Consider the following 25,605-nt stretch of genomic DNA (forward strand, 5'->3'; position numbering starts at 1 on the left):
TAACTTGGCATCTGCTTTGCAACTCATACTCTTGGAAAGTTACTCTGAATCTGCCCAGGATTACACAGCCAGTACATGTCAGGTGTGTTACCCAGGTCATATGGTGGCTCTGACTCCAGCTATGCTACAGAGATCTTTAAAAGGTTAAATATTGATATTAAATGTAAATGAAAGTTCATGGGATCCTAACGCACATTCTCCGTTTTACCATGGCTAAACAACAGAATGTCACAATAACATAAAGAAACAGGAACACCCAATGACTTAATGAAGCCAGTAATAGGTTGTCATAGAATAAAGATACAGTTTTTGCTCTTACATTTGACATTTTCTGGCTGGTGGGTGTCAAGTTGAGCATGTGAAACAGGGTGGAAAAAGACTTATCTAAGTGAAGTCAACAGTAAATATGAATAATTCAGGCCCAAAGTGACCAAAGTCTAGTATGTTCTCTGACTACTGTAGTCATTGTCTAAGTCTTCTGACATCTGATTAAATAAAAGTAATTGGGAATAGCAATGTCTTCATCATAAACTTATTCTTCTATTATATATTAAAGTGCTGAAGGCTGGAGGTAAATGGATACTTTAGAAATTACTTTAAAAAATATACAATATCAATCATCTCTAATTTTTAAAATGTTTATGCCTCATTTCTGTTTTTTAGCCCATCAATCATTGCTAAAGGATTGATAACCATCATAGAAGATGATGATTTAAATGGCGCAATTATGAAGATCACAACATCTCAGGGAATTCATTTTCAAAACTATGATACAATTCCATATCAGTCTAAAACTCAGTAAATATTTCATTAATTCACAACATCTGAATAGAAGTACAACTGATGTATTCACATGCTTCTGGATTTGATTCATAGTATAAAAGCTGTCTGTTTTAAAGATATTTTACAGCTTAAGTCCTTTCATGAGAAAATCTACAATGAAAAAGAGTTGTATTTGTGTGGGAAAAGGTTAATGTGTTAATGACATTTTTCCTTATGGTTTATTAAGCATGTGATTAATAGTTATGGACTGCAGCATGGACATGGAAACTTGAGCTATGAGGAATTTAGAAGGGTGTTGAAATACTAATATGCATTTTTTATATAATTAAGTCATTAGTGCACAAATGATCATTTTTTCCCAGAACCATCATGTCTTATTTGATATTTTAAATACTTGAATTACTCTTTTCAAGGGTGATAGAAATATATTGTAAACAATTATTGTGTTTGTGTGCATAATTGATTTAAATGAGTTAAGCTACGTGAAATAGCAAATGCTCAGTAATAATACTTTTAATACTTAATGTACACTCTTTGATCTGAGCAACTCCCATTCTTAATTTTTTTAGTGTATTTGTTGTGACAGCATCCCTTTGAGGGAAGTAAAGAAATCAACTATAGTTGATATACTTACCACGATGGGAATAAAGCCAGTGGCTAAGAATAGAACTTTGAGACTATTGATTTCACAGCTCAGATTCCTGTCTTAGAAGAAACACTGCTTTCCCATTTGTCAGTCATGGCTGTGACTGATTGGTCTACTTACTCAGCTATCTCTGAATTCAGGGTTCTGAACTCTAACTTCAAAAGCTTTTATGTTAGGCTTTGGGGACAGTGCGTTTAGTATTGGCAATTCAACTTTTAGAAGTGCCATGGAGCAAAAAAAGAATAGGAACCTCCCCCCCAAAAAAAAATAAATTTACGTACTAATTTATGAAAAAAAAATTGTAACTGGAATGTGTATTTCAGATTCAATTTTCCTTTTAGCCAGTTTCATGGATTTCAAAATTGCCTGGCTTTCACTAAAATCATTTGATTAAAATCTCTAAAATATCACTAAGTACTCTCAAACTGGATGATAATTCATACCTTTTACTTTTCAAGTGCTGATATGACAGTAGATGTGGCAAAACCCCACAGCACACAATAATAAAAATAGCCATGTAGTATTTCCCCTTTTCCTGCTAGCATTGTAATTACATGTAATTATACTCTCCAGGGCCAGTAAGGGACATGAATATGTGGTGGAGGGAAGAGCTAGTTTCCTTACCTGAGGTGTACAAAAACATTTTTGCTGCACCAAGTTAAAGTAATCCGTGCTCCAGTAGATGCTGCAACCAATCAATGGTGAAGGCCCTAGATTCCTAACTTAGTCACTGCAGCCTGAAGGTCAGTGAATCTCCTCTGCCTGCTAAATTATAGGCCTTCTAATGTGAGTCAAGTCCTTTGGGCTGTGCAGCAAGTGACGAATGTACCTCTTAAAGGATAGAAGATTATATAATCCCATATATGTTACTGACTAAAATTCGATGGAGTTAACTAAGCATGAATCCCTGGTGGTTATTTCTTGGAGTTCACTAAGAAAGCTTTTGGGACAGGAAGCCTCAACAAGGCTGTCTCCAACGGAAGAAGATTCAATTTGCCTTTCATGGAGATAAATTGGGAATGGGCTATGTCACATCTGGGCATAGACCTCTCCACACCACCCAATGAGCACCCATGCATTGAATATTACTATTGTAAACCATGTTTTCTTTTTGTCTTTTTTTTTTCATTTTATCTCTGTGACATGAAGTCATACTTTGAAATGTGTGTATAGTAATTTTGTAGACCCTGCATTCTGGCAGCTCTCAGCAAGGACATTCTGTGATGGAAATACTCTCTTTCAAGACAAAGAACTGTCCGTAGCAGGCATTGAAAAGCAATAACTGAGCAGCACCAAAGAAAAATGTGAGTGTATATATTAAAAAAGTCTGTTCACCTTTTAAAAATTATGTAAATAATGTTCATAATTCTGCAACATGGCATACTATGTAAGCCCATGAGTATGGATGAGTGTGTATTCTAAACACAGTTGCCTCTTATTTTTATATTATCGGTGATGATTCCAGTGAAGATAAGTCCTTCCCCCGTTTCTATTTTCTTTTGTGAATACAGGACTTTCTTCCAAATCCCCAGATCCTCTTCCTACTTCCAAGGCACACGATAACTGACACTTAGTTACAAAGGATCCAAGAACTTACTTTCTCTCTGTGTAACTAACTTGACAGTCTAGGCTGGGCTGGGAGAAGATTGAAAATATTCATCTGTCTTAGGTATTTAGAATTTTTCCTTTGTTGCTGAATGAATATTGAAAACAGGAGGGAATCAAAGATGTAAATTTTAAATAAAATTTAATGTATTTAATATATCGTATCTCGTTCCAAGAGACTTTTTTCCCTTAAATAATAAATTAAAAGGAAGCTTTCCCTGACTTGCTCTCCTTACCCCCATCCCCAACTGAAAGTGATCCCTTTCTTCAAATTTGTCATGGCACACTGCCTTGACATGTCCTTTACGCTTCCTCTTCTGCTCAGAATCCTAGTTATTTGTGTATTTGTCCCTACTCCCCCATTTACTTCTCTCTCTCATTTTGTTTGAAAATTTCTTTAGAGCAGGACCTAGACCAGGCAAGTCTTTGTATTGCTACCTGGCAGCACTGGGCTTTACACAAAGATAAAGTTAATATTTACTGAATGTAGAATGAATAAGTAGTAATGACACTTAAAAAAAAGGAAAACCAGAAACAAGAGTGTAACAGGGAAAGACAGTATTATGTGGTGACAAGATCCCCGGCATAGGGGTAGGATGTAGAGCTGATCTTTCTTATGTGTACGATTTTGAGGAAATCACTTAAACTCTATGGGCCTCAGTTTATTAATTTGAAAAGAGAGAGCTTAGAATACATCATAGATTTCAGAACTGGAAAGGACCTTAACAGTCAAGGCCACACCCCTGGCTCTTTATTTTACATATAAGGAAACTGAGGCTGAGAAAAGTTAACTGATTTGCCAAGGGTAATGTAACTATAAGTAGCAAGCATATGAGGAAGAATTTAAGCCATTGTGCAATAGAGAGTCCAATGTTCTATACCCCACGTGGCTTCTTGAAATTACAGGGTTTCCCAAAGGTCTTAGTGTAGTTTCCTAAAATTGTCCTAAGACACATCTAACCTGCATTTCAAAATCCAGATCCTAAGCTTTTTAAATAAAAGGCAATTATATAGTAAACTCCTAAAAGATAATGAAATGACCTTGCATCATTTGGGACACAACTGAAGGATTCAAATTCTAAATATTTTAGTCTATCCCAGGGGTAGATATCAAAATGAAGTAATTAAGTCCTTAGCTAAGGACCTTGGGTGAGTCTGTTTCATGGGATAAAATTCACCTATGACCACAGATTCAAAACAAGATAGCAAATGAGGGTGGAACTGTAGTCGCAGAGTTAAAATATGAATGCTCATTTTCAGCCATCCTCCACCAACCACCTCCAACTCAACATGCGCCCCAGGCAATGAGATGGTCTGCAGCCCATATGAAGGGGAGAGACTTAAGTATTAATTAATTAATAATTAATCAACCAAGCATTTATTAAGAGGCTTCTATGGGCCAGGAACTATAGGAGGCAATGTTAATACAAATACAAAGAATGAAATAGTTCCTGCTTATAGAGAACTTACATTCCAATGAGGGAGAGAGCAAGTGTATATATAGACATAACGAACAAATTAGCAAATGCAAATATGTGAAAAGTAAATAAATATAAAGTGGTTTGGTAAGGAGGGCAATGACATTTTAAGGGATGAGGATCAGGATTAGGAAAGACTTCATGCAAAAAAATGGTACCTGAACTTTATCTTAATGAAAGAGGAACTGTGAGGCAGAGGTGAGGAGGAAGTACATTCCAGGCCCCGAGAATGGCAGTACAGGGGGGGTGGCCAGTGAAGGGAGAGGAGAACGAAGAACAGAAAGGTCAGTTTGGCTAGGTCACATTGCAAGAAGGGAGTAATAACCAATGAGACTGGAAAAGTAGGCAGACCATTAAGGACAAAAGATTATGTAGAAGTTGGTTTACTTATTTAAATACGGCCTACAGACTCTCTTGCTTTGCAATTTGTATTCCCAATATCAGATCAAGATTTCCCTTCTGTATTGTTGAACTGAGCTAAATTGAATTGAACAGAAATGACATAATTTCTGAGTCCTTCAAATCAGCATGAACGCCAAGATATTACAGCACGAGCATTCTCAATACACTGCTGATGACAAGCTTTTAAACTCTCTGGTAGAGTATTTCTGCTTCAATATACGCACATGTAAAAAGTTGGCAATGTTTGTTTTTTTATTTTAAATTAGACACAGACGATATACGATGGGGGGGGGAAGGTTGTGTGTGTACGTTGTTGTTGTTTTTTCACCCTGGTTTTCCTCTCAACCATTCCCTCCCTAAGTGGTATTCATATAGGTGGGTGACCACACAAAGATCGTGTGTGTGTGTGTGTGTGTGTGTGTGTGTGTGTGTGTGTGTGTGTTTGCACTTGGGCAGTTTCTCTTTGGATTACATCAGAATAGGGAGCACCTGGCGAGGACTTTCCACCCTGAATATAGGTTGGCACCTTCTTTACAAATTTAAGAATTTTATAGAGCTGCGTGGGCCTCAAAGAGATTAAAGAACCAGACCAGGGTCCCACAAACAATATGTGTTAGGGATAGGACTGGAACCCAGATCTTCTTGACTCCACAGCCAACAACTCTATCCACTGTGCCATTCTGCTGCCTTCCTAGAAGGAAGATTACCTTATGTTTATGTTTTTATATAGTTACTTTCAGGTTGTCTCCCTACTAGAATGTGAATTCCATGGGAACAGAAACTATGTTTTTGCGTTTTGGGGTATCCTTTGCCCTTAAACCATAGTAAGCCTGGTGACTTGCTACCTCTTATTTAAAGTTATCTTTCTTCTAAATATATCCTGATACTTAAAAGAGTCATGATTCCATAATTGGGTCTATAGTCCTAAATCGCCTCGCTATAATTCTCAGTTTGTCTGAAAAGGGAAAATTAAAATTGTCACCATAGTATCCAGCATGGGACTCAAAAAGATCTTTGAGCAGAATCATTAACGAGCCTTTTTAGCTTGGTAGGAACTGCTAGAGTGTTGGTCATTTAGTCAGTCATCAATGATTTATTAAGCATTTATTAAGTGTAAAGCACTGCAGCAAGCTGGGGAATATAAAGAAAAGCAAAAGTAGGTTCTGCATAGAGCTAATAATCACATTCATGGAAGTTGACAGAGCATAGAAAGACAAGGCCCAGGACAGAGCCCATAGTCAGGAGGCATGACATAAAGATCCAGTGAGGATCCTCAAATAACCATCGATTATGTCACTATTGTTAACAGCCCAAGGCTTCCTTTTGGCTGTGGGGTGCAGCAGCTCACTTTCACAATTGGAGAGAGGAAAAACTCTCCATTTACAATTTGCATTGTGTGTGTATATGTGTGTGAGAGCAGTGCTATGAAATGGAGATTTGCCATTTCCTATTGAATCATGTTTTTGTGTTCTGTTGTCTCTATGAAAATATTCTGTGTGTGAGTGCGTGTTTAAATTCAGAAAAGAGAGATACAGAGAATGAGAATACAATGTACCAGATAGTATTGTAGGCACAAAGACCAAAACAAAGCAATTCTCAATTGCGATGAATTTTACCTTTTGCTAGGATCACAAGACTGTCCTCTAAATACTTTGGTGAATATCCTCCACGTTCCTATCATGCTGATTGTAACCCAACCATGTGATACTCTGTCCTCCCAAAAACCCTTTATTGAGAGTATACTCCAGCTTGCTGGGAATCTTCCTTTATATCCCTTCATACTGCAAGAGTACCGATAGAGCACACGGGCTCACCATTGTTTAGCCCTTGCACTATGACTGGCTCATTTTTTTTTTCTACGCATGCATTTATTTGATAATTTTCATACCATTTTCCTAGGCAAGACTTCCCTGGTAACATGTTGCAGCCTACTCACACCCACCATGTTCCTCCTCCTTGTCCTTTGGGTGCACTACAACGTTAGTTATTCTGTGAGCAATGACACATTAGCATATTTTGATGATTTTAAGAGTGACTGAAAATAACCCAATGCACATTGCATGAAGTTAGTTATACCCTCCAAAGAAAAAGGAGTCCAATTTCCCTCAAATCTATACTTAGAGAATTAGATAAATGTCAGAATGAAGATCAATAATAAACAGATTTGGACAACTTCCACAAAGAAGGGCAGATTAACTCCCATGCTGCTTTCTTCTCCTTTATGTGTTGTTTACCCCCATTAAAATATAAGCTTTTGAGGATGAAGACTGTCTTAATTGTTTGTAATAGTATCTGCAGCACATGGTAAGTTCTTGATAAATGCTTTCTCTTTCTTTTTATCTATCCATCTGTCTATCTATCTATCTATCTATCTATCTAGGGATAATAACATCACCTACCTGTACAGGGTTGGTGTGGGGATCTAATGAGATCGCATGTGTACAACACTGCAAATCTTAAAGCCCTATAGAAATGTTAGCTATTACAGTTATTAAATCTAATTTTTCTCTGAAAGAGTCCAACCATCAGAATACCTTACTCTAGACAGTCTTTGTCTTCAAGAGGAAAATGCTTCTAAGGTTCAAAATGGAACAGTGGCAACATTTGCTTAATAGCTGTAGCAATAGGCATAAAGCAATTTTGCCAGTCAGATAGCTACGCCTGGGTTAATGTGTTCCTGATCCCTGAGCAGATATCAACATGACGCACTGCCATTCTTTATTAAAATGACTCAGGGGTTCAGCTAGAATACAGAAGCCCTAAGAGGAATTGACTAACACCACCACCCTCTTTCCAGTAAGTGGAAGCATAAGGGCTAGTAAGGCTTAGGAAAGGAGCCTGGGAGGAAGGATACTTAGAAGATCATTGAACTATTCAAAAGGAAATATAATTTTCACTTGAAAACCTAGTGCCAAATTAGAGTTCATTCCTGAACTATTTGAGTACAGAAGACATTTTTAAAAAATCAGTTCTTATAAATTCTGTATTTCATTTTCTGCTTACAGCTGTGTACACAGTAAGCACTGTGGACCCGAATTTTCCAGTCAAACTGTCAATGCCTTCCTCAAATTATATTCACAGTCTCTAGGAATTTGTGCTTTTGAGTTATTGACAGGGCTCACCCTAAACCATGGATTCTTAATCTGTTTTGTTTTGCATCATGGATCTGTTTGTCAGTTTGTTGAAGACTATGGAATCTTTCTCAGAATCATGTTTCTAAATGCATGAAATAAACTGCATAGGATTACAAAAGAAAACAATTCTATATAGTTCTATATAGATAAATATAGTTATCTAATTTTTTTAAGTTTTCAGACGCCAGGGTAAGAACCCCTCCCTTAAACAATCAAATGGCATAATTAAGTGTACAGGCCAGATTACATGCTGCTCTCTACCTTTGCACTGTTCCTACTCTGACTTTTAGAACTAACCAAGAATTTTCTCATCAGTCTTCTGTTCTTATAGCACCTCCATTCCATCTTTGAAGATGCTGTCATCCCGATCTGGGGGAAACTGCATTAGGAAGTAAGGCTTTATTTCTGTTTTCAGATAAGCAGATTCTTCTTGCAGATTCTATGGTCAGAGACTGACAAAGAAGAGTATGCTGAGTTCTTACCTCGTGAGTGGTGTAAATCCTAAATAGCACCCTTCAGAAAAATGCTGCTTCCTTTAAGAGATGCTCCCTTTAATTGGTAACTTTGTACCTCAAAATCTCCTCCAGTATACAAACTAAGAGTTTTTATAAACAGATTCACAGCATTAAAAGCAAGAAGGGATAATAGGAGCAATCTCTTCTAACCCCTTCACTTTACTGATGGAGAAACACATTCAAAAGGATTAAGTGACTTGCCCAATATCATATAGCTAGGAGGTAGCAGAGCCAGAATTCAAACCAGGTCTTCTCAATCCAAATCCACTAGTACCAGGCTTTCAAAAGAAAAGTGTGAAGACAGCCATGAAAATAATATTCATAATGCCTGTAATAATGTAAATGGAAAACCCAACCACAAAACTACCAAAAATGAACATAGGGAAATTATAATAACCAAGCTTGGCCCTCAAAGAACAGATATGAAGGCACTTTTTCAACCCCTTCTTCACAGAGGTGAGGGTTCATGGGGGTGAAACATTGGTTATACCTTCAGATTTTTTTTTCCATGTGTTGGCTGGTTTTACTGATTTTTCTTTCTTCTTCTTAAAAAATTCTGTTATATAGGATGGTTCTTTGGGAGGGGAGACATAAAAAGGGAAGTAGATGATATAAAAACAAAAGATATCAGTATAATCTATTTTAAAAAGAAATATTCCAGTTATTAATAATAAATAATATAGGTCATTAAAAATAAATATTATATAGTAAAAGTACTATGTATTATATAATATAAATATTAACTAGCAAATATTACTATATGGTATTATATGATATAAAATACTTAATAAATCCATGAAATTGTAAGCTTCTTGAGGTAAAGTACTGTTTTTTGCCTCTTTTGTATCCCCCCAACACTTAGCACAGTGCCTTGTATAACTGGTGCTTAATAAATATTGATTGACTGATTATTTATTGAGGTACCACGGAAAAGCAGATAGATTTTTGGACTTAAGAGTTAGGAAAGCCTGGGTTTAAATCTTACCTCTCAACAACAGGTATTAATCCCTTACTAGGGCAGCTAAGTGGCTCGGTATACAGAGTGCCAGTCCTAGACTCAGGAAGACAGCTTTCTGAGGTCAAATCTGGCCTCAGATACTGACTAGCTTTGTGACCCTGGGCAAGTCACTTAATGCCGTTTGCCTCAATTTCCTTATCTGTAAAATGAGCTGTAAAAGGAAATAACAAAACCACTCCTATGTCTTTGCCAAGAAAACCCCAAATGAGGTCACAAAGAATCGAACAATTGAAAATGACTGAACGATAACAACAACAAAAACCTATCTGAACAGCCAAGAACTGTGCTAAGCCCGGCCAATACAAATACAAGAAGAAAGAAGGACAATTTCTGACCTCCCTCAAGGAGCTTACATTTTAATGCAAGAAAACAACACAGGAAACTGAAAGGGGCAGGCGAGGTGGAGAGAAAGTTACCAAGCTCAAGGATATGGCCGAGAAAGTCCAGAGTGCCCTGGAGAAGAATGAGACATGTCTGGCCTTGAACAGTAAATGTGCTGTGTGTTGAATACAGCTGAATTGAAAAGCAAATAGACTGACTGACAAACAATACAAATCTAGCCCTGCTTTGTCTCAACCAGCTGGGTAACCTGGAGCAAATTTTTTACCTGTTCTAGGCCTCATTTCCCACAGCTGAGGTTTCTTCCAGCTCCAACATTCTACTCATCTATTGCTTTAATTTTAATTGATTTTCATAGGATTGCACTGGGCATTAGTATTGTGATTTGTATTGTGATTACTGGCTCCAAGAAGCTGTAGCATGTGCAGTAGCTACATCCCAATGGGCTAAACCAGGTTGAGGGTAACCTACAGGTTAAACCTGTCAGTGAGTTAGGGTGGTGTCCATCCCAAACTTGCGAAGGCTTCCACCAGCCGAATAGGTGGATGAGAACATTTTTTTTTCCCAACAGCCATGAAGTCAGCGAAAGCAGGCACTGTGGAATGCTTAGAGCTTGGTCAGATATGGAAGACGCCAAGGTCAACCACAGCGTTCTAGGCCATCTTTTGTCTTGCCACTGTACTTTGATGGCTCAGGAAGAGAGAGGCTGAAGATTTTGTGCAACTCTGTCTCACTTAAATCCTATACATACACATAAGTCAAGACATCACCCCATGAATGACATTTACATATACTCTGATCTCTCAAGATTGGTACCCAAAGGTTTAATAGTTATCATGAATCCCAATTCATAACTTCAGATGCTTGTTATATTGGTCTAGCCCTCCTGAGTTAATTTTATGTGGCATTTCAACACTTCTTCTCTTGGATGATGGCCAGATAAGCAATTTAGTTCATTCAGATTTAGGATCTCTCAAGTGTTTGAGTATATTTATCCAGTTCAAAGATATGGGTAAAGATTTAGTGAAGAGGGCAAAAGGGAGATTATCTTTGCCAGCCTAGATGAGTCATCTGTAATTGGACTTCCTGGCAAGGCCAGTAGGCTACATCTGTGTTTCCTTCCCTAAGTTTTTTCACAGAGTCTTGGAGCTATGTTGGAACTTGATCCCACTCTGTTCCAGCTATTTTTTGGGTGGAAAAAAGAGGTATATTATTTCAACAGAACTAGAGAATAGCTTGATTTTGTTTCTTTTAATGCAATACTTTAAATAACTGTCAAAGGTGTAGTTCAAGGGTTTTTCTCATATTCTTCTAATTCATTAGTTTTGTTCCATTGAAAAATCTCCTGAGCCATTTCAGGACATTTGCACACTAATCAGTCAGAATTTTAACAAATGAAAAGCACTGATTTGGCCCATTTCATTTTGCTTTCTCTACGCTGATTCTCCCAGTCCTCTGTCTCCTGCCTCCAAACCTAAACAACAACAAAAACCAAACTACAGATTCTCCTTAATTGAAATACAATTAATACCCTGCATGTAGCTGTGGGGACCAATGACAGAACTCCTAGTAGAGGGACAAAACTGTCATCAGAATTCACCAGTTATACCCTGCCTAACCAAGTGAACTACTTTTATGAAGATTCTATGTTAGATGAAAAAATATGGAGGAGGTTGGGGATAGTTCCATAGGAACAATGTTATAAATGAGATAATGACAGAATGATTGGCAGAAGAATTTTAATGACTTTACAATCTGATAGGGTTTTGCTATATAATTCTCTATGTATTAGAGATATAAGACCTTTATCCGAGAAACTGCCTATCATTTTTTTTCTCAATTTTCTGCCTTTCTTCTAATCTTAGCTATATTGGTTTCATTTGTACAAAAACTGCAAAGTGAACCGCAAATCCAATATCGGTGAGCACCTTCTGGAGAATCAGGAAGTTGAGTGCTAGTTCCTAGACCTACCCCTAATTAGCAGTGTGACTATGGACATATCACTTTATCACTGCATCTCGCAGAATCCTCAACTCTGAAATAAGGGCCACAGAGGAGATTATGTTTCTATACAACTGGTCAAAGTCTTCAGAATTTTTTTTAACCAATCTACAAAACTTTTGCTATGGAAAGGTACTTCTTAAAATTTATTGACTTCCTTCTCCCCATTGTCCATCTCATAGCATAGTTGAGAGCCCCAGAGTAATCCCACTATAAATATTAGGATATTTCACTTATCCATAGTACTCTTTGGGCTGGAAAATATTGGACTACATCATTTCTCAGGTACCCTCCAGATCTAAAGTTTAATGACTCTCTGAATAATGAGAGGTGTACAGATATACCGAGGTTCCTGATAACTAAGGAAAGGAGAAATATGAAATGAATGCTTCTCAAAAATATTCCCAACCATTTAAGTATTTTTCCACAAAGTAGAGGGACACATAGGGACAAGATCACTGAATAGGTTTATCTATATTAAGATCCCAGGAATAGATATGTTATACCAATTACTACCAACACCTCACCTGAAGATTTTCTGTTGCAATGTATGTGTGCTTCCTATGTAGGTTGTACGTCCATTTGAGGTTTCTAAATGCAGCTAGCATGAGACATTGACAGGTAACTCTGGAATCTTGCCCACCTCTCTTCAAGGATGCCATGATTCCTGCTCTGAAAGGCAACAAGGCTGGCTGATTTGTTCTCCTCTGAGAAAGGGGGTAGCAGGCTAGATTTATACTTCTCTTCCTCAGCCCCTAACATTGCTAATCTAGGAGCTCATAATAATAATAAAAAAAAAACAACTATCAGATTCTCTTGATGCTATGCTATCCCTTCTATAAGGGAAGGTAGCCCTTAGCTTACATTGGCTAACTCTGCCTTTTTCCACAAAACACAGGTTATACAAAAGCCCATCACAAATAGGAGAGAGTGAATCAATCCGTGTATCTAAGCAAATAGAAAGTAAAATGGACAAGTTAGACAGATTATAATATACCAAAAATACATAAAATGAATGTGCCCTTCCTCTGGAAGTGAGATATCTAAGCTCAACCAAGAAAGAGGCCAAAGGGGAAATTTCCTGAAGTCTTTAGAGAGGTAAGCTGAAAATCAGGAACATGATGAGGAGCCAGCTTTCCTCACACATCTTCCAGTTGGCCTTTCCCTTTCTTCTCTCTGGACTTTACCTGGAGAAAAATCTGTGTATCTGTCTCAAAGAAGAAATGAAGACTGTCTTTGCTTTCTATAGCTTTCAAACCAATTCTGACCCTCACATAGGCACTCAATGTTGGCCCAGAAATTCCTCTATCTACTATGATAGACTAATACAAAATGCTCCAGGCTTGGCTGGAAACTCAGTTTACATAGTATTTCTTGATAGATAAAGGGAAAAGTGTAAAAAGTAACCGCAGAGAGAAATGAATTTCAGAACTTCTTTTCTAGTATGAAACTTATAGTTATAAACTTAGGCTCTGACATAAGACTAATAGGCTTATCTACGCTCCTTTAACCACACTTTGAAGTTCATTTCCCAAGATGTACATGCCCCATAGCTATTTTGCATAAATTGACTTTTCATTCTCCCTTATTTTTCATTGTCTCTGTTATTTTCAGTTCATGGGCACAATCTTAGCTATTCTGGTCTGGTTAATTGTTAATCATTAACAAAGAGGGAACCACAGAAATACTGCAATCCTAGACAGGTCCCCACTAATGTTATTTTGCATTATTTTATTCCACTATACAGCACACAAATAGATTTACAAGATTTTTTAGTTCAAAACTTAGCTGTACTAACTCTGTACTCCAAAACAGCTATCTCATCTATCTTCCAAGTCAGTAACATCAGCAGCATTTCTGACTCCTAAAATTCTTTTCTTTACTATTTTGATCATTATAGCAGAGATTCTGAGCTCATTCTCCTAACTCAAAATTGGCCTAGCAGGTTGGATTTCCAGAATGAGCTAATACATTTGCTAGTATTATCAATTATAAGGTGCTATCCACGTATGTTCTGTCTACCTATCAATTGACTAGTTGATACCTCCCCAATGTCAATGAACCAATTAATATCAACCATACAAAAAACATCTGCTCCCCCACCCCCATGAATTGGGGCACACTTTCTGCTCTGCACACTCTTGGTCTCTAGGGAAAGTGGGCTCAAACAGAAAATGGTCAGTACAAAACAACCCCTCCCAAACTGGGATGCACTCTGCCTGCTTTATATACACAAAGTTCCAGGGAAAAAATGCTCATAGTGAAAACACAATGGAACTGAAACACATATATAAAGAATATGTGGCCAAAAGCTACCACCGGCTTCCTGGTATAAGGAATACCTTTCTCTCTTCCAGGAGTCTACAAAAAGTTTGCTTTGGGATGCGGCATAGCCTATCGACAAGTCACTCCATTGCTTAGCTAGGCTAGCTCCTTACTGGGTTTGGTCGAACAAGTTTCCTCAAAAAACTTGGCTTCTCACTGAACTCGTGTACTGAAGCTACCAGAAGACTCTACTTCCAACTTCAGTTGCTAAACTTCTGATAACTCCTTCAAACTTGTGAACCTCACAAGGTCATAACCTGGAAAAAAAAATAAACACAAGTGCAGACTCACCACAGATTTATGGACTCTTGGTGGAAGGGTGGGAGGAATGCTTCTCCGTTAAGCAATTCAAAGTACAGTTATTCCTTCCATATCACAGGGGTTAGGTGTGTGGTGCCCCCACAATCTGGAAAATCCATGCAAAACTTTTTGGCCCTCCCTTCGTACCAGAGAAGAAGTCTGATTTTTTTTTCTTTTTCTTTTATGGAGTGGTTACGGTACCTTGTTGTAAAATTTGGGTTGATACACTTCTGAGTTCCTAAACTTTTTCTGTGCCCTCTACTGACCTTTTTGTCGTCTGTGGCTTCCACAAAACTCCCAAAAAAATTCCCATTTAATTTCTTATGTCAACCCACAATATATATCGAAACCACGATGGGAAAAGTTGCAGTATGGAAGGGACAACTTTAGTCTTTCATAATCTGCTGCCAGGGAAGAGAAGACTGGCCTAAGCCTTTTTATAATCAAATTTAATTTTGGTGTAGCAGCCACTTCTAAGAAGCTTTTTGTCACCACAAAGCAAATGAACAAGAACAGTCAAAAAATACCTATTCACTCTCTGAAGTAAGGGTGTTTTCAGGTAGTTGGAAGGAGGATCACCAAGCCTTGACATGGGTTGGAACAAAGTGAGGCATTTTGCACCTAGTCTAAGGACCTGGCCTCTGCCCTTTACAACATCAACAAACTTGATTTCTTCTTCCTCTCTAATATAGTCAAGTTAATTCTTACTCTTCGTTTCCACACAATCAAGATCTAAATGTTGCTATAAATGGAACATTTCTGACATATCAATCATGGAAAGACCGTTTACTAGAAATTATAGGGAGGAACAAAAAGGAAATGTATGCAAGATTTCTAAAATGCATTTTAACACAGTTATTGGTTTAGAAACATGTGTACCTTTGTTCGTAAGATCCTCAAGTTTTGCACATCAGAATTAAATTTATTCGGACAACAATGTATTTACTTTAAAGATTTTCAGTTTTTGCTACTGTGGCTACAGAATGCTAAACTTAAAGTATCTAACGTCTCTTGGATTTTTCTAGTTTCTGACATAAGGATGCAACCTTGAGAAGAGAAACTATTAACATGGTAGCGAATAAAATTATGTTTTCTGGCATTAGTGCCCTCCATAGTATCAAACACAAAAGAAAGCTGTCCTTTTCAGAAAAGAGACTGGAGGGAAAAAGAAAGGGGGAAAAAGTCCCCCAAACTCAATGAACTTTGAGGGATGATTATCATATGTTTTGGTTTTTTTGGATGTTTCATTTCAATCTGTATTCACAGACTTTAGAAAACCAAAGCTTTGTCTGGATCAAGACAAGCATCTCTACCCTTTAACATGTTAGTTTATTTCATAATTTCGGTTCAGTTGTTCCAGGGATCAATTTCTTTCACATGCTGCAGATGGTGGGAAGAATCCACAGTAGCCAAGGAGGACGAAGATCTGAAGCAAGTCATTTGAAGGCCTTGACAGCATATTACAGAAGGGCTCTGTTTAGCAGAGTACAAGGATATATGTCTGGCCTGCAAAGAGGTTTTATACTTGGCAACATTTGAAAAAGCTTAACATTGGAAAGGCAAAGGTACTAAGTGCTTCTTTTTTCTGTGATGCAGGCAAATGCAAGTGTATCAGAGGCAGATTGTATATTGGAAAGAAGTAGCCCCTGACCTTGGGTGAGTCTTCTCTTTAGGAGTCAGATAGATTGCCCACAAAATAAGGACCTTAAAATGCCTGACCTTAGAGGATTATTTTGGCTTTCAAATGAGATTTCTTCATATTTATGTGTTTTGAAACTATAAAGTGTTATGCAAATTTTTAAGTGAATATATGAATAATATTGCCATCTCCTACTCTACTTCCATTGATTTGAGACCTAGACAGTGAAACGGGAATATATTCACCAGTCTCTAGATCAAAATTAATAAGAAGCTTACAAACAAATGTAAAAAGGCTTGAAATTGGCTGTCCTGCAGGTAAGTTCAAGTGTCCAAGCGCTTGCAAGGAGTCCTGGGATTTACGATTGTAGCCTGAAAGATACAGGACTATCACTGGTTTGAGGTGAAAGGCAGAGTTTCCATCAGACTTGGGAATTTTGAAATTTCTCTGAGACAGAATGCAGGAGAGTGCAGAGAAATATATAGGTGGGCATCTCTGATGGGGAAGTGAGTGTCCAGATCAGCCACAAGCCGCTATGGGATATGCTTTGAATGGAGAGTAATAGTAACTTTAGCCTCCCCTTGCTCACCATTCTGCAAACTGTTCTTTCCTGAGAAAGCAACAGATGATCATTTTTCTTCTACCCTACTTTGTTTCTGAAAGAACATAAGTTTAAATCCTAAATTATTTGTTTCTTTTTAAACTGTTCATTTGCTATTTTAAATTATATTCTAAAGTCAGAATACTTTCAATGACGATAAGCTTAACCCTAACTTTTTTTGAGTTGTGTATGTTTTTTAAGTTGCTTTTGGAGAATGATAATGGGAGATAGGAAGAGCTAGATTGAATATAGGATTTTAAGAGATTGGAGATATTCATGTCTGGTTAAATGTCAAGGATATTCTCTAACCAAGGACTTGATGAGCTGTGATAATTTTTATCAATAATCTGTATCCTTAAGTTCCACAAAAGACTAAAAAGGGGGGGATTCATATAGATATGAGGGTCGTTAAACTACCCCTCAGCTAAAAACCATGAGCATTCCCGTTGTTTGTTATATCCAGATCACTTTAAATGTGTGAGCACTAGGCAAAAGTTCCAACATTCTAAGAAAGGAAGAGGGAAAGAGAAGATGGCTGTCATCAGAGGGAAGGTAATGCCCTAAGTCATTGCCATGGAATATGACAGGCATAATCTGGGAGGAATTGGTTCTGAACCTTTTTCTGTTGGGAGAGAAGAAAAGTCCACCTCAGCCAAGTTCGGTCCTCCATAGCGACCAATACCTGATGATCGCACAAAGCTAACGTAGCCAGAGTGGAATTTATCTTCTAATACAACTCAAGATGTCAGAGCTGAAGGGAACCCTAGCAACCACGCAATATCATCTTTTACTTTTCTTTTCTTTCTTTCATTTTTTTTAATGAATCAACTGAGGCTCAGCAAGGCAAAGGCAAATTCCCAAGGGTGCAAATCTGAAGCTTTAATCAGATTTCCCAAGCTAGTTCTTTTTGCACTTTCTACCACATGGCTTCCATCCAATTTTGGTGCCAGTAGGTATTCAGTAACAACTGCCAGAAGATATTAACTCCCGAGATTTGCCACCTGGCAATGACCCCATTGAACAGAAAAACTTAAAATTCCAAATATTTACAAAGTATATTTACTCAACTCCTTTCCTTTCCTACTCTGAATATATTTCTTGAATGATCCTTTCATCCTTTCTGCTAGCTTCAGATTATTAGTTTGACTTCTGACTTGCTAAGGCTGACACTTCCATTTTGTGCCCTCAATCACATCTCTCTCTCAGATTTAGTTTGTAACCTTGTTATAAACATGATTGATGAATCATCCCTACTGTTTCATACAACTTTCTGTCTCCTCACTTCCAGTAGCTCTTTTTCTTCTACTCACAAACATACTCCAGTATCCTCTACTCACCTTCTCTTCACCCTGCCCCCACACTTGTGCTCTATACATTTACCTTTTATCCCCTTTAGGACCAGACTCTAGAAAAAGAACACCACGCGTCTTGTTTCTTCTTCCTTACTATCCACTCATTTCTCAAACCCATGCAATTTGACTTCATTGACCCACCACTCAGTGGAAACACTCTTTTCAATGTCATCAATGAACTCTTTGTCTATATGTGGGCTAGAAGTAATGAACTGCACGAGTACAGGGCTAGACAACAATTTGTACAAAAAAAGACCTGGGAGTTTAATGGACCATAAACCCAATATGAGTCAAGTTAATATGCAGCAACTTGTTGCAATAAATTTTTGCTATGAAACTTTTCTTTGTGATGAGGCCCTGAAGAAAACTATAAATTACAGTTCTTATCTGCTAATGGTAAAATATTAAACAACTATCAGTCATGAAAATTCAGCAGAATTCATTCTTCAGATTAACTTGTAGAGATAAGTGGGCCAAGCAAAGGAGAAACAAATTAACATTGGAGGAAGGGGAAAGCAAAAGTTTAAATCATAGTACACTGACCAGGAGGGCCAGCTTGGATCATGTGCCATGGGGAAACAATGGAAGTTAAGTAGGATGATGGAGAGTTAGAGGTTAGTATGAGATCACCCCTTAGGATTAAGGGAGAATGGCAAAAAAGGAAGAGAGGAATTTTAAAAAGTAAACTTCCCTTTCTTCAATTTTCCCTTTAATGTACCTTGGGCAGAGGCCATTGAAAGTCGAGTCTTATCCTTACGCATGATATTATGCATTAGACCTGGTATCTTCCTAGCGGCCTTAGGCCCTGCAAGAGACATAGAGTAAGGTAAGTACTTTATGCTGTAAGCATTTAGTGAAATTTTTATTCACTTTATTTATTTTGTTAACTCTTTTTTTTTTAGTGTAATCCATTAAGGGACATAGTCCTGTCTAAGATTTAAACACAGTTCAATTCTATTGGTCCTTATAGGAACCTACATAACTTTTACTACTAGTAACATTGAGTTCCATTTATTTGGGAGTCTCACATTCGCTTTGGTAGCTTTTGCATGACCATTAGGGCAAAAGTACTGAGCAAATACAATGTTGTTAATGGTTTCTATAAAGCAAAGTTTACCAAACAGTGACTTTCCCTCAATTCCACCTTCCTCAATGGAGTGGCACTAAGGTATTTGCATATTTATGAATCCAATCAGCCAAAATTAGTTCTGAACCATTGGATTGCCCTGCCTCCTTTTTTTGAATGTACCTACAGTTCAGTCACTGATAGTCACATGATTTTGGCATAAGAGTTTCTACTTTACCCAGAATCAGATAAGCAAGATTAGATACTGTAGGCAATGTTCTTTTAGCAAAGAATTGATAAACAAGAACATAGCGTATAATGACTAAAGAATAATGCATAACAAACACCTGCCAAGCAACTATGTGCCCAATGACTTCCTAGACTCTAAATGTCTCAGAAGCCACAGGATCTACATGGAACTCTGATGTACACAGTTTAAGTTTGTCCAGCTCTCCACATCTATGCCCCTTGTGATGGTTAGTACAAATAAGTGTACCAATAAGTATGTAATAACACATTCCCCCACAGGACATTCAATTCATTCTCATGTAGTGCTCAGGTAAGACTGTTCCTCACAAGTAAGGGCAGCAATTCTAGAACACAGGTCTTTGCTCAGAAAAAGAAATTAGGATCTGGTGCAAAATGGAACTCGTGAAGGGGGTGCTTTCCATAATCTTGCCTCAGCTGCCTGGTAGAACCTATGTTTGACTGTAGCCATCTCATCAGAGAGCAAGGTGAGTATAACTGATGGTTCACCCCAGCAAGGAGAAGTCTTTTCCCACCTTAGCCTTGGCATCCTTTCTTCTCCAACCCTGAAGTGTCAATACCCCAGCACAGCTGTTTAATTTACTTCCTCTCCCAGCTTTCTAGCCCAAAGTCCTCTTTGCTCTGCAAGGGGAAGAGTTGATTATAAAAAAGAGGGGGCATTACATAATATTAAAGATCATTCTCAAATGCAAATGCAGATAAAGACTCATCCTTTCCTTCACCTACAATTATCCTTCCTTGAATTGTGTAACATCTCTTCTATCTCTGTATTATTATCCATTAATGTATTAATTCATCTTCAGGCATAAAAATTCCTCAATAAGAGGATCTTTAAACTCTCCCTCTGTATAATGAATTTATTCAACAGTCTTCTCTGCCTTCATATTACCTAGTTTATCAGCTTATCAGTTCATATTTTTCCAAGTTCATTTTTTCCCTATGTCTTCTTGAAAAGAAGCTATAGTCCATATCTGTTTCATTTCCAACAGTATTAATTGCCATGCTGAATTTGTAGTTAGCCCCACCACCAAACTTTTTCTGTCCAAGTTACTTCTCCCCTTACTTGTGACACTTTTCCAGCCACTCTTTCAGCCTCACTCCTGTAAGAAAGGTTTTTAAACTAAGGGATGAGGGGTAGGGGAGGGATAGCAGAGGCCTGACTTCAGTGCTAGCTTAACTAGTTGCAGTATTTATTGCTACTATCTCGTTTTCCTAGAATAATTCCATTAAAAATATTTTCTCTATGCTAGGAAAGTATAAAGTGAATCAGAAATCCTCTTTCATAGTTCTAAGCCCCCACCCAAAATTCATGTTCTGACAAAACAATTCATTTTTCTATCTTTCTCTAGTACCAGGAATACCCCAATTGCCTCTCTCCATAGCATTCAAACAATAACACCAAACCTATCAAAGTGAGTCTTTCATACGTTTATCACATTTTGCCAGGTTAAGAGAAAGACATTTAAACATACAAAGGTCAACAAACTTTTAAGAAAGCTTTGAAAAGAGAAGGAAGGAAAATGAAAATGTGAATGAAGGATCACCACCTTAGGTCTGTAGTGGGTGGGATGGTGTTCAGTGATACACTGACCACGTGGCTCATGTTGCTTTAGATTTAGAGTTTGGCTACTGGTGATTTCATGCCTGATGCACCTCTGCAGTTTCTATGGTGTGGTTATGCCTCCATGGCTTTCTCACCTTGGGCTCCCTCTGGCTTCTCTTCTTCCCTCAATCCAGTAGGATGAAAAGGAGGGTTCTATGATTCACATCAACCCCCTCTGCCAGTCCCAGGGTCAAGGCAAAATTCTGTGGTCAAAGCGAAGAAGGACACTGGGAGGTCTTTGGCCAATCATCAGCCATTTGTCTCCAGCATTCTGATCTCCTTAACAATGCCTAGAGTAGGCTTAGTTGACAGAGGGTTGCACATTTGATAAATGTCCAATTGAAAATACACTGTGTACTTGCTGGCCACAGTGCTCTAAGTCCTATGCCAACATTATAGAACTACTACATGAGGATTAGTATGAACACTGATAAAGGCCATCACAAAGAAACAGGTCTCGTCCAGGCATAAAACATGTAACTGGGAAGTGAACACATACTAGGCTTTAAATCCAGCAGATGGATCGCGCCCCCCTCCCCCCGGTCATCTTCTTGGCAATTCATCTTTGTAAGCCATCTATTTGTAAAATTTCTCTGCTGAGTTTTCCATCTCAACTGATGGAAAAACTGATAGTCATCTCTGTGGGAAAAACAATGATAAAGTACTAGAATCATATCCGGTCTTAATTGGCACTTGTTCAGATTCTAATATGACTTACTTTTTTTGAAAAAAAAAATGTAGGTGCCTTTTTTTCCTTCCTTTCCCCCTCTTCTGATTTCTTATCTACCTACTATATCTCTGGCTGACTTTTTCCTAGAAGATCAAGTTTAGATCATGTGCTTTTTGGTGAACTTCCAAGTGCTATTGGGGAAGTTTGAAAGAAAAGCTTTCTAAAATCAATTTCTTGAGGTATCTTTTCCAACAGACTCGATCTCAGGAGTATGTTTAAATTTGTTTCTGTCCTCCAAAAAAATCTTTTTTTTTAAAAATGTATTGAGGCATAATGCCTACCATATGTTTTCATGCTTATTTTTAAAAGTCAATAGTGAGAAAGCTAATTAATGTTGATACTTGAACCAAAGCTTTGTAAAGATTTTTGAAATGAAATACTACCATCTATATCTGTTTTGAAGGTTAGGCCCAGAAAAAAAAATTTAAGCTTTTAGGATCCTGAAACTTCTACCAAACCAACAATTTTGCCAACACACTCTATAGTCAGACTTGCTCATTTTTTGAGACTCAGATTTTTAATTTAATTTGGTTTTACCATGGGATTTTTTTTAAGTATCACAACTCCCAGGCTTCTAAGTTCCAGATCCCACTGATTCCCAATACTTATGTTCCTTACAATGAAGTTCTGGCAAACATAAACTATGCCTGATAGAATATCAAAGTCTATCAAGCCACAGGAATTGAGAGAAATTGAGATGTTATTTCTCCCCAACCGATCCTCCATCTACCCACCCTCTCTACCAAAAAAAAAAAAAAGCAAAGTTATTAACTTTATGTAGACAGGGCTCTGGAATTTTTTAAATCAAAGGGAGAACATACGAAGCCTGAGAAGGAAGCTTGATTTTCATTGCTTCTAGGTTCCTTTGGACACTTGTAGGTTTAATGCAAAAGCTAAACTCTTATGGTCATAAAACACAGCAAGACCTTTTGCGTTTGGGTCATCCCTCCTTCCATTCTCATTTCCCATGAGTTACTGGAACCTCAGTGTTCCTACTTTTACCACATCACTATTATCCTAACTTTATTTATACTTGTGTGTCAGTTGCCACCCTTCTGATGAAAGACACTTGGCCTGGGTTTGAGTATAGGCATGGAAAGAAACTATCATTGCGAGCCTACATGAAACCCTCACTCTCCAGGGATCTAACTCTGGCCTGCCTAAGTCAGCCCACAGTCCTACAGCAGTTTGTATGGGTCAGAGAAATCCAACACATTAAATGACATTACAGGTCTTTAGCATAGCAACCAGTTAGGTTTAAACAGAAAAGATAGTTGAGACCTTGGCCTTAATTCAAGTCAGTAAGCATTTTTAGGTGTCTGCCATGTGCAGCATGCTGCGCCAGGGACTGGTGATGCAAAAACAAAATGGAGTAGTGACTGGCCTCCAGGAGCTTACATTCTACTTAGGTCAAGGGGGGATGGGGATACAAAATGCACATATATAAGTAAATGCAAAAAATGCAAAACAGTATACAAAGTCAATACATTGTAATTCTATTGAATTTTTGAGTGAGGGAGAGAGAGAGAGAATCTCCCCTATTATTATGGAGGGTAACACCATCTTCCCAGTCCCTAAGGCTTGCAATCTAGATGTCATCCTCAACTCCACCCTATCTCTTACTGTCCCTTCTCCTGCTTATCCAAACTGTTGCCAAAGCCTATCAATTTCACATTTACATCTCTCCAATATGCCCCCTTCTTTCCTCTGATGCTGTTACCACTCCAGTGCAGGCCCTTATTACCTCATATCTGGGCTATTGCCCTGGCATGTTCAAGGGTATGCATGCATCAAGGCTCTTTCCACTCTAATCCAGCCTCCATTGAGTTGCCAGTTATTTTCTTAAAGAAAGCTAGAAATTCCAAGAGGACAAGAGGAGGAGCAGAATAAGCACCCCAGGCCTGTGTAGGCTAAGATAAGCAAAGTCATAGTGCCAGGAGTTGGAACATTAACTGCAGGTAACGAGGAGTAAGACCTCAAATTTAAATAATTATTTTTAAGTTTAAAAATATTTTTTAAAAATTTAATTTAACCATAATAGTACAAATAAATGGGCAACTAGGTGGCACAGTGGATAGAGTGCTGGCCCTGGAGGACTTGAGTTCAAATCCAGCCTCAGACACTTAATAGCTGTGTGACCTTAGACAAGTCACTTAACCCTGTTTGCCTCAGTGTCTTCATCTGTAAAATGAGCTGGAGATGGAAATGGCAAATCATTCTAGTATCTTTGCCAAGAAAACCTCAGATGGGGTCATCAGATGGGGAATCAGATGCAACTAAAATGACTGAACAGCAAATACAAATAAATAATTGCTTTTCTAAGTTTTATGGATGTGTTTTATTTTTCCATTGCAAATACTTGCAGATTACTCTCATTTCACGGGAGGTCTCAGTGACAAAGTAAAAAGAACTGAGTAAAACTGATAATGCAGTGACCTCATCTGAAAGTGCATTGCAACACTTCACATCTGTAGCACCCCCTTCCCAATATCACTATTTTAAAAAATAACAGAATTCTATTTTTTCTCTCTCTCCCAATCCCGACTCCATTTAGAAAAAATACTTTTCTATCATTAGAAAAATTTATAATACTTTGCCAATGTTTTCTTTCTTTCTCAAAGCTTCTTCCTGGTGTCTCCACAGCATTTAATACCACTGGCTACTCTCTCTCCTGTCTGGATTTTTGTGGCACTGCTTTCCCTTGGTTCTACTCCTACCTCTCTGGTCACTCCTCAGAATCCTTTATTGAATTGCTATCCGTGTTCTACCTCCTATCTGTAGGTGTAATCCAGAGCTCTTTCCTGGGCCTTCTTTTCTACTTTCTCTCTCATAATGACCTCATCATCATGAGTTGAACTGTGACAACCAAGGGACAGACCTTAACATTTTTTTCATTAAAAAAAGGGGGGGGGCAGCTAGATGGTGCTGTGGATAGAGCACTGGCCCTGAAGTCAGGAGGACCTGAGTTCAAATCTGGTCTCAGACCAACATTTGTCATGTTACTAGCTGTGTGACCCTGGGCAAGTCACTTAACCCCAATTGCTTACAAAAAAAAAAAGGTCCCTTTCTTTAGTTCTGTCTGTTCTCCTATCTACCTATTACATCTATGGCTGATTTTTCCCTGGAAGATATAATATAGGTTACGTCTATACAGATGACTTTCAGATTTACATATTCAGTTCCAATCTTTCTCTAGATTTCCAGGCAAGTATTGCCAACTGCCTACAGGATACTTCCAAATGAATATACCTCAAGCATCTCAAACTCCTTTTGTTCAAAGCAGAACTCATTATTTTCCCCACAAATCTAATCTTTCCTAACTTCACTTTCCATTAGGGGTACTACCATCCTTCCGGGTTTGAAAACTTGAAATCACCTTCAACTCCCTTCCCTCCTTCACCTCATATATCTAATCAGTTGCCTAGCCTTACTAGTTCTATCTCTACATCATCTTTTGCATGGCAGTTCTTCTCTGCTCAGCCATCTTCCTAGCCCTGGTCTTTATCACATCTGCTCTAGACCAGTGGAGTCCAACAGATAGAAACCAATCCCTGTTGTCAGCACATTGACTTAGAAAACCACAAACTAACATGATCTATGCTGTATTACAATCTTATTTTTAAAAAACATTTTCCAATTACATCTTAATCTGGTTCCACCCCCAGTTTGACTCTCTGCTCTTGACTACTGCAATAGTTCTTAATCAGTCTCCTTCCTGAAATTCATTGTCCAAACAGCTGCTATTGATATTCCTGATCCTATCACTCCTCTGCTCAAAAAGTTTTCTCCTCAAGAAGAAAA

The 25,605-nt window shown here is 38.0% G+C and overlaps 1 protein-coding gene across 3 annotated transcripts in view; it reads left to right on the top strand.

The window, feature by feature from the left end:
- The window catches only part of HPGD (15-hydroxyprostaglandin dehydrogenase), a 49,844-nt gene extending 46,651 nt beyond the window's left edge, over window positions 1-3,193 (top strand). The window contains exons 7-8 of one of the 3 annotated variants that reach the window (XM_078149053.1): window positions 2,579-2,733; window positions 2,941-3,193. In XM_078149053.1, coding sequence (XP_078005179.1) covers window positions 2,579-2,711 — 133 coding nt within the window. In that variant the 3' untranslated portion in view covers window positions 2,712-2,733; window positions 2,941-3,193. Of the gene's footprint in view, window positions 1-663 lie in introns of all 3 variants that reach the window. The other 2 variants (XM_020997842.2, XM_020997841.2) reach the window with 2 other exon arrangements.
- The last annotated feature ends 22,412 nt before the right edge of the window (window positions 3,194-25,605 follow it).

The sequence above is a fragment of the Phascolarctos cinereus genome, unplaced genomic scaffold (assembly GCF_003287225.1).
Source record: "Phascolarctos cinereus isolate Bilbo 61053 unplaced genomic scaffold, phaCin_HiC Scaffold_9;HRSCAF=440, whole genome shotgun sequence".
NCBI classification, from domain to species: domain Eukaryota; kingdom Metazoa; phylum Chordata; class Mammalia; order Diprotodontia; family Phascolarctidae; genus Phascolarctos; species Phascolarctos cinereus.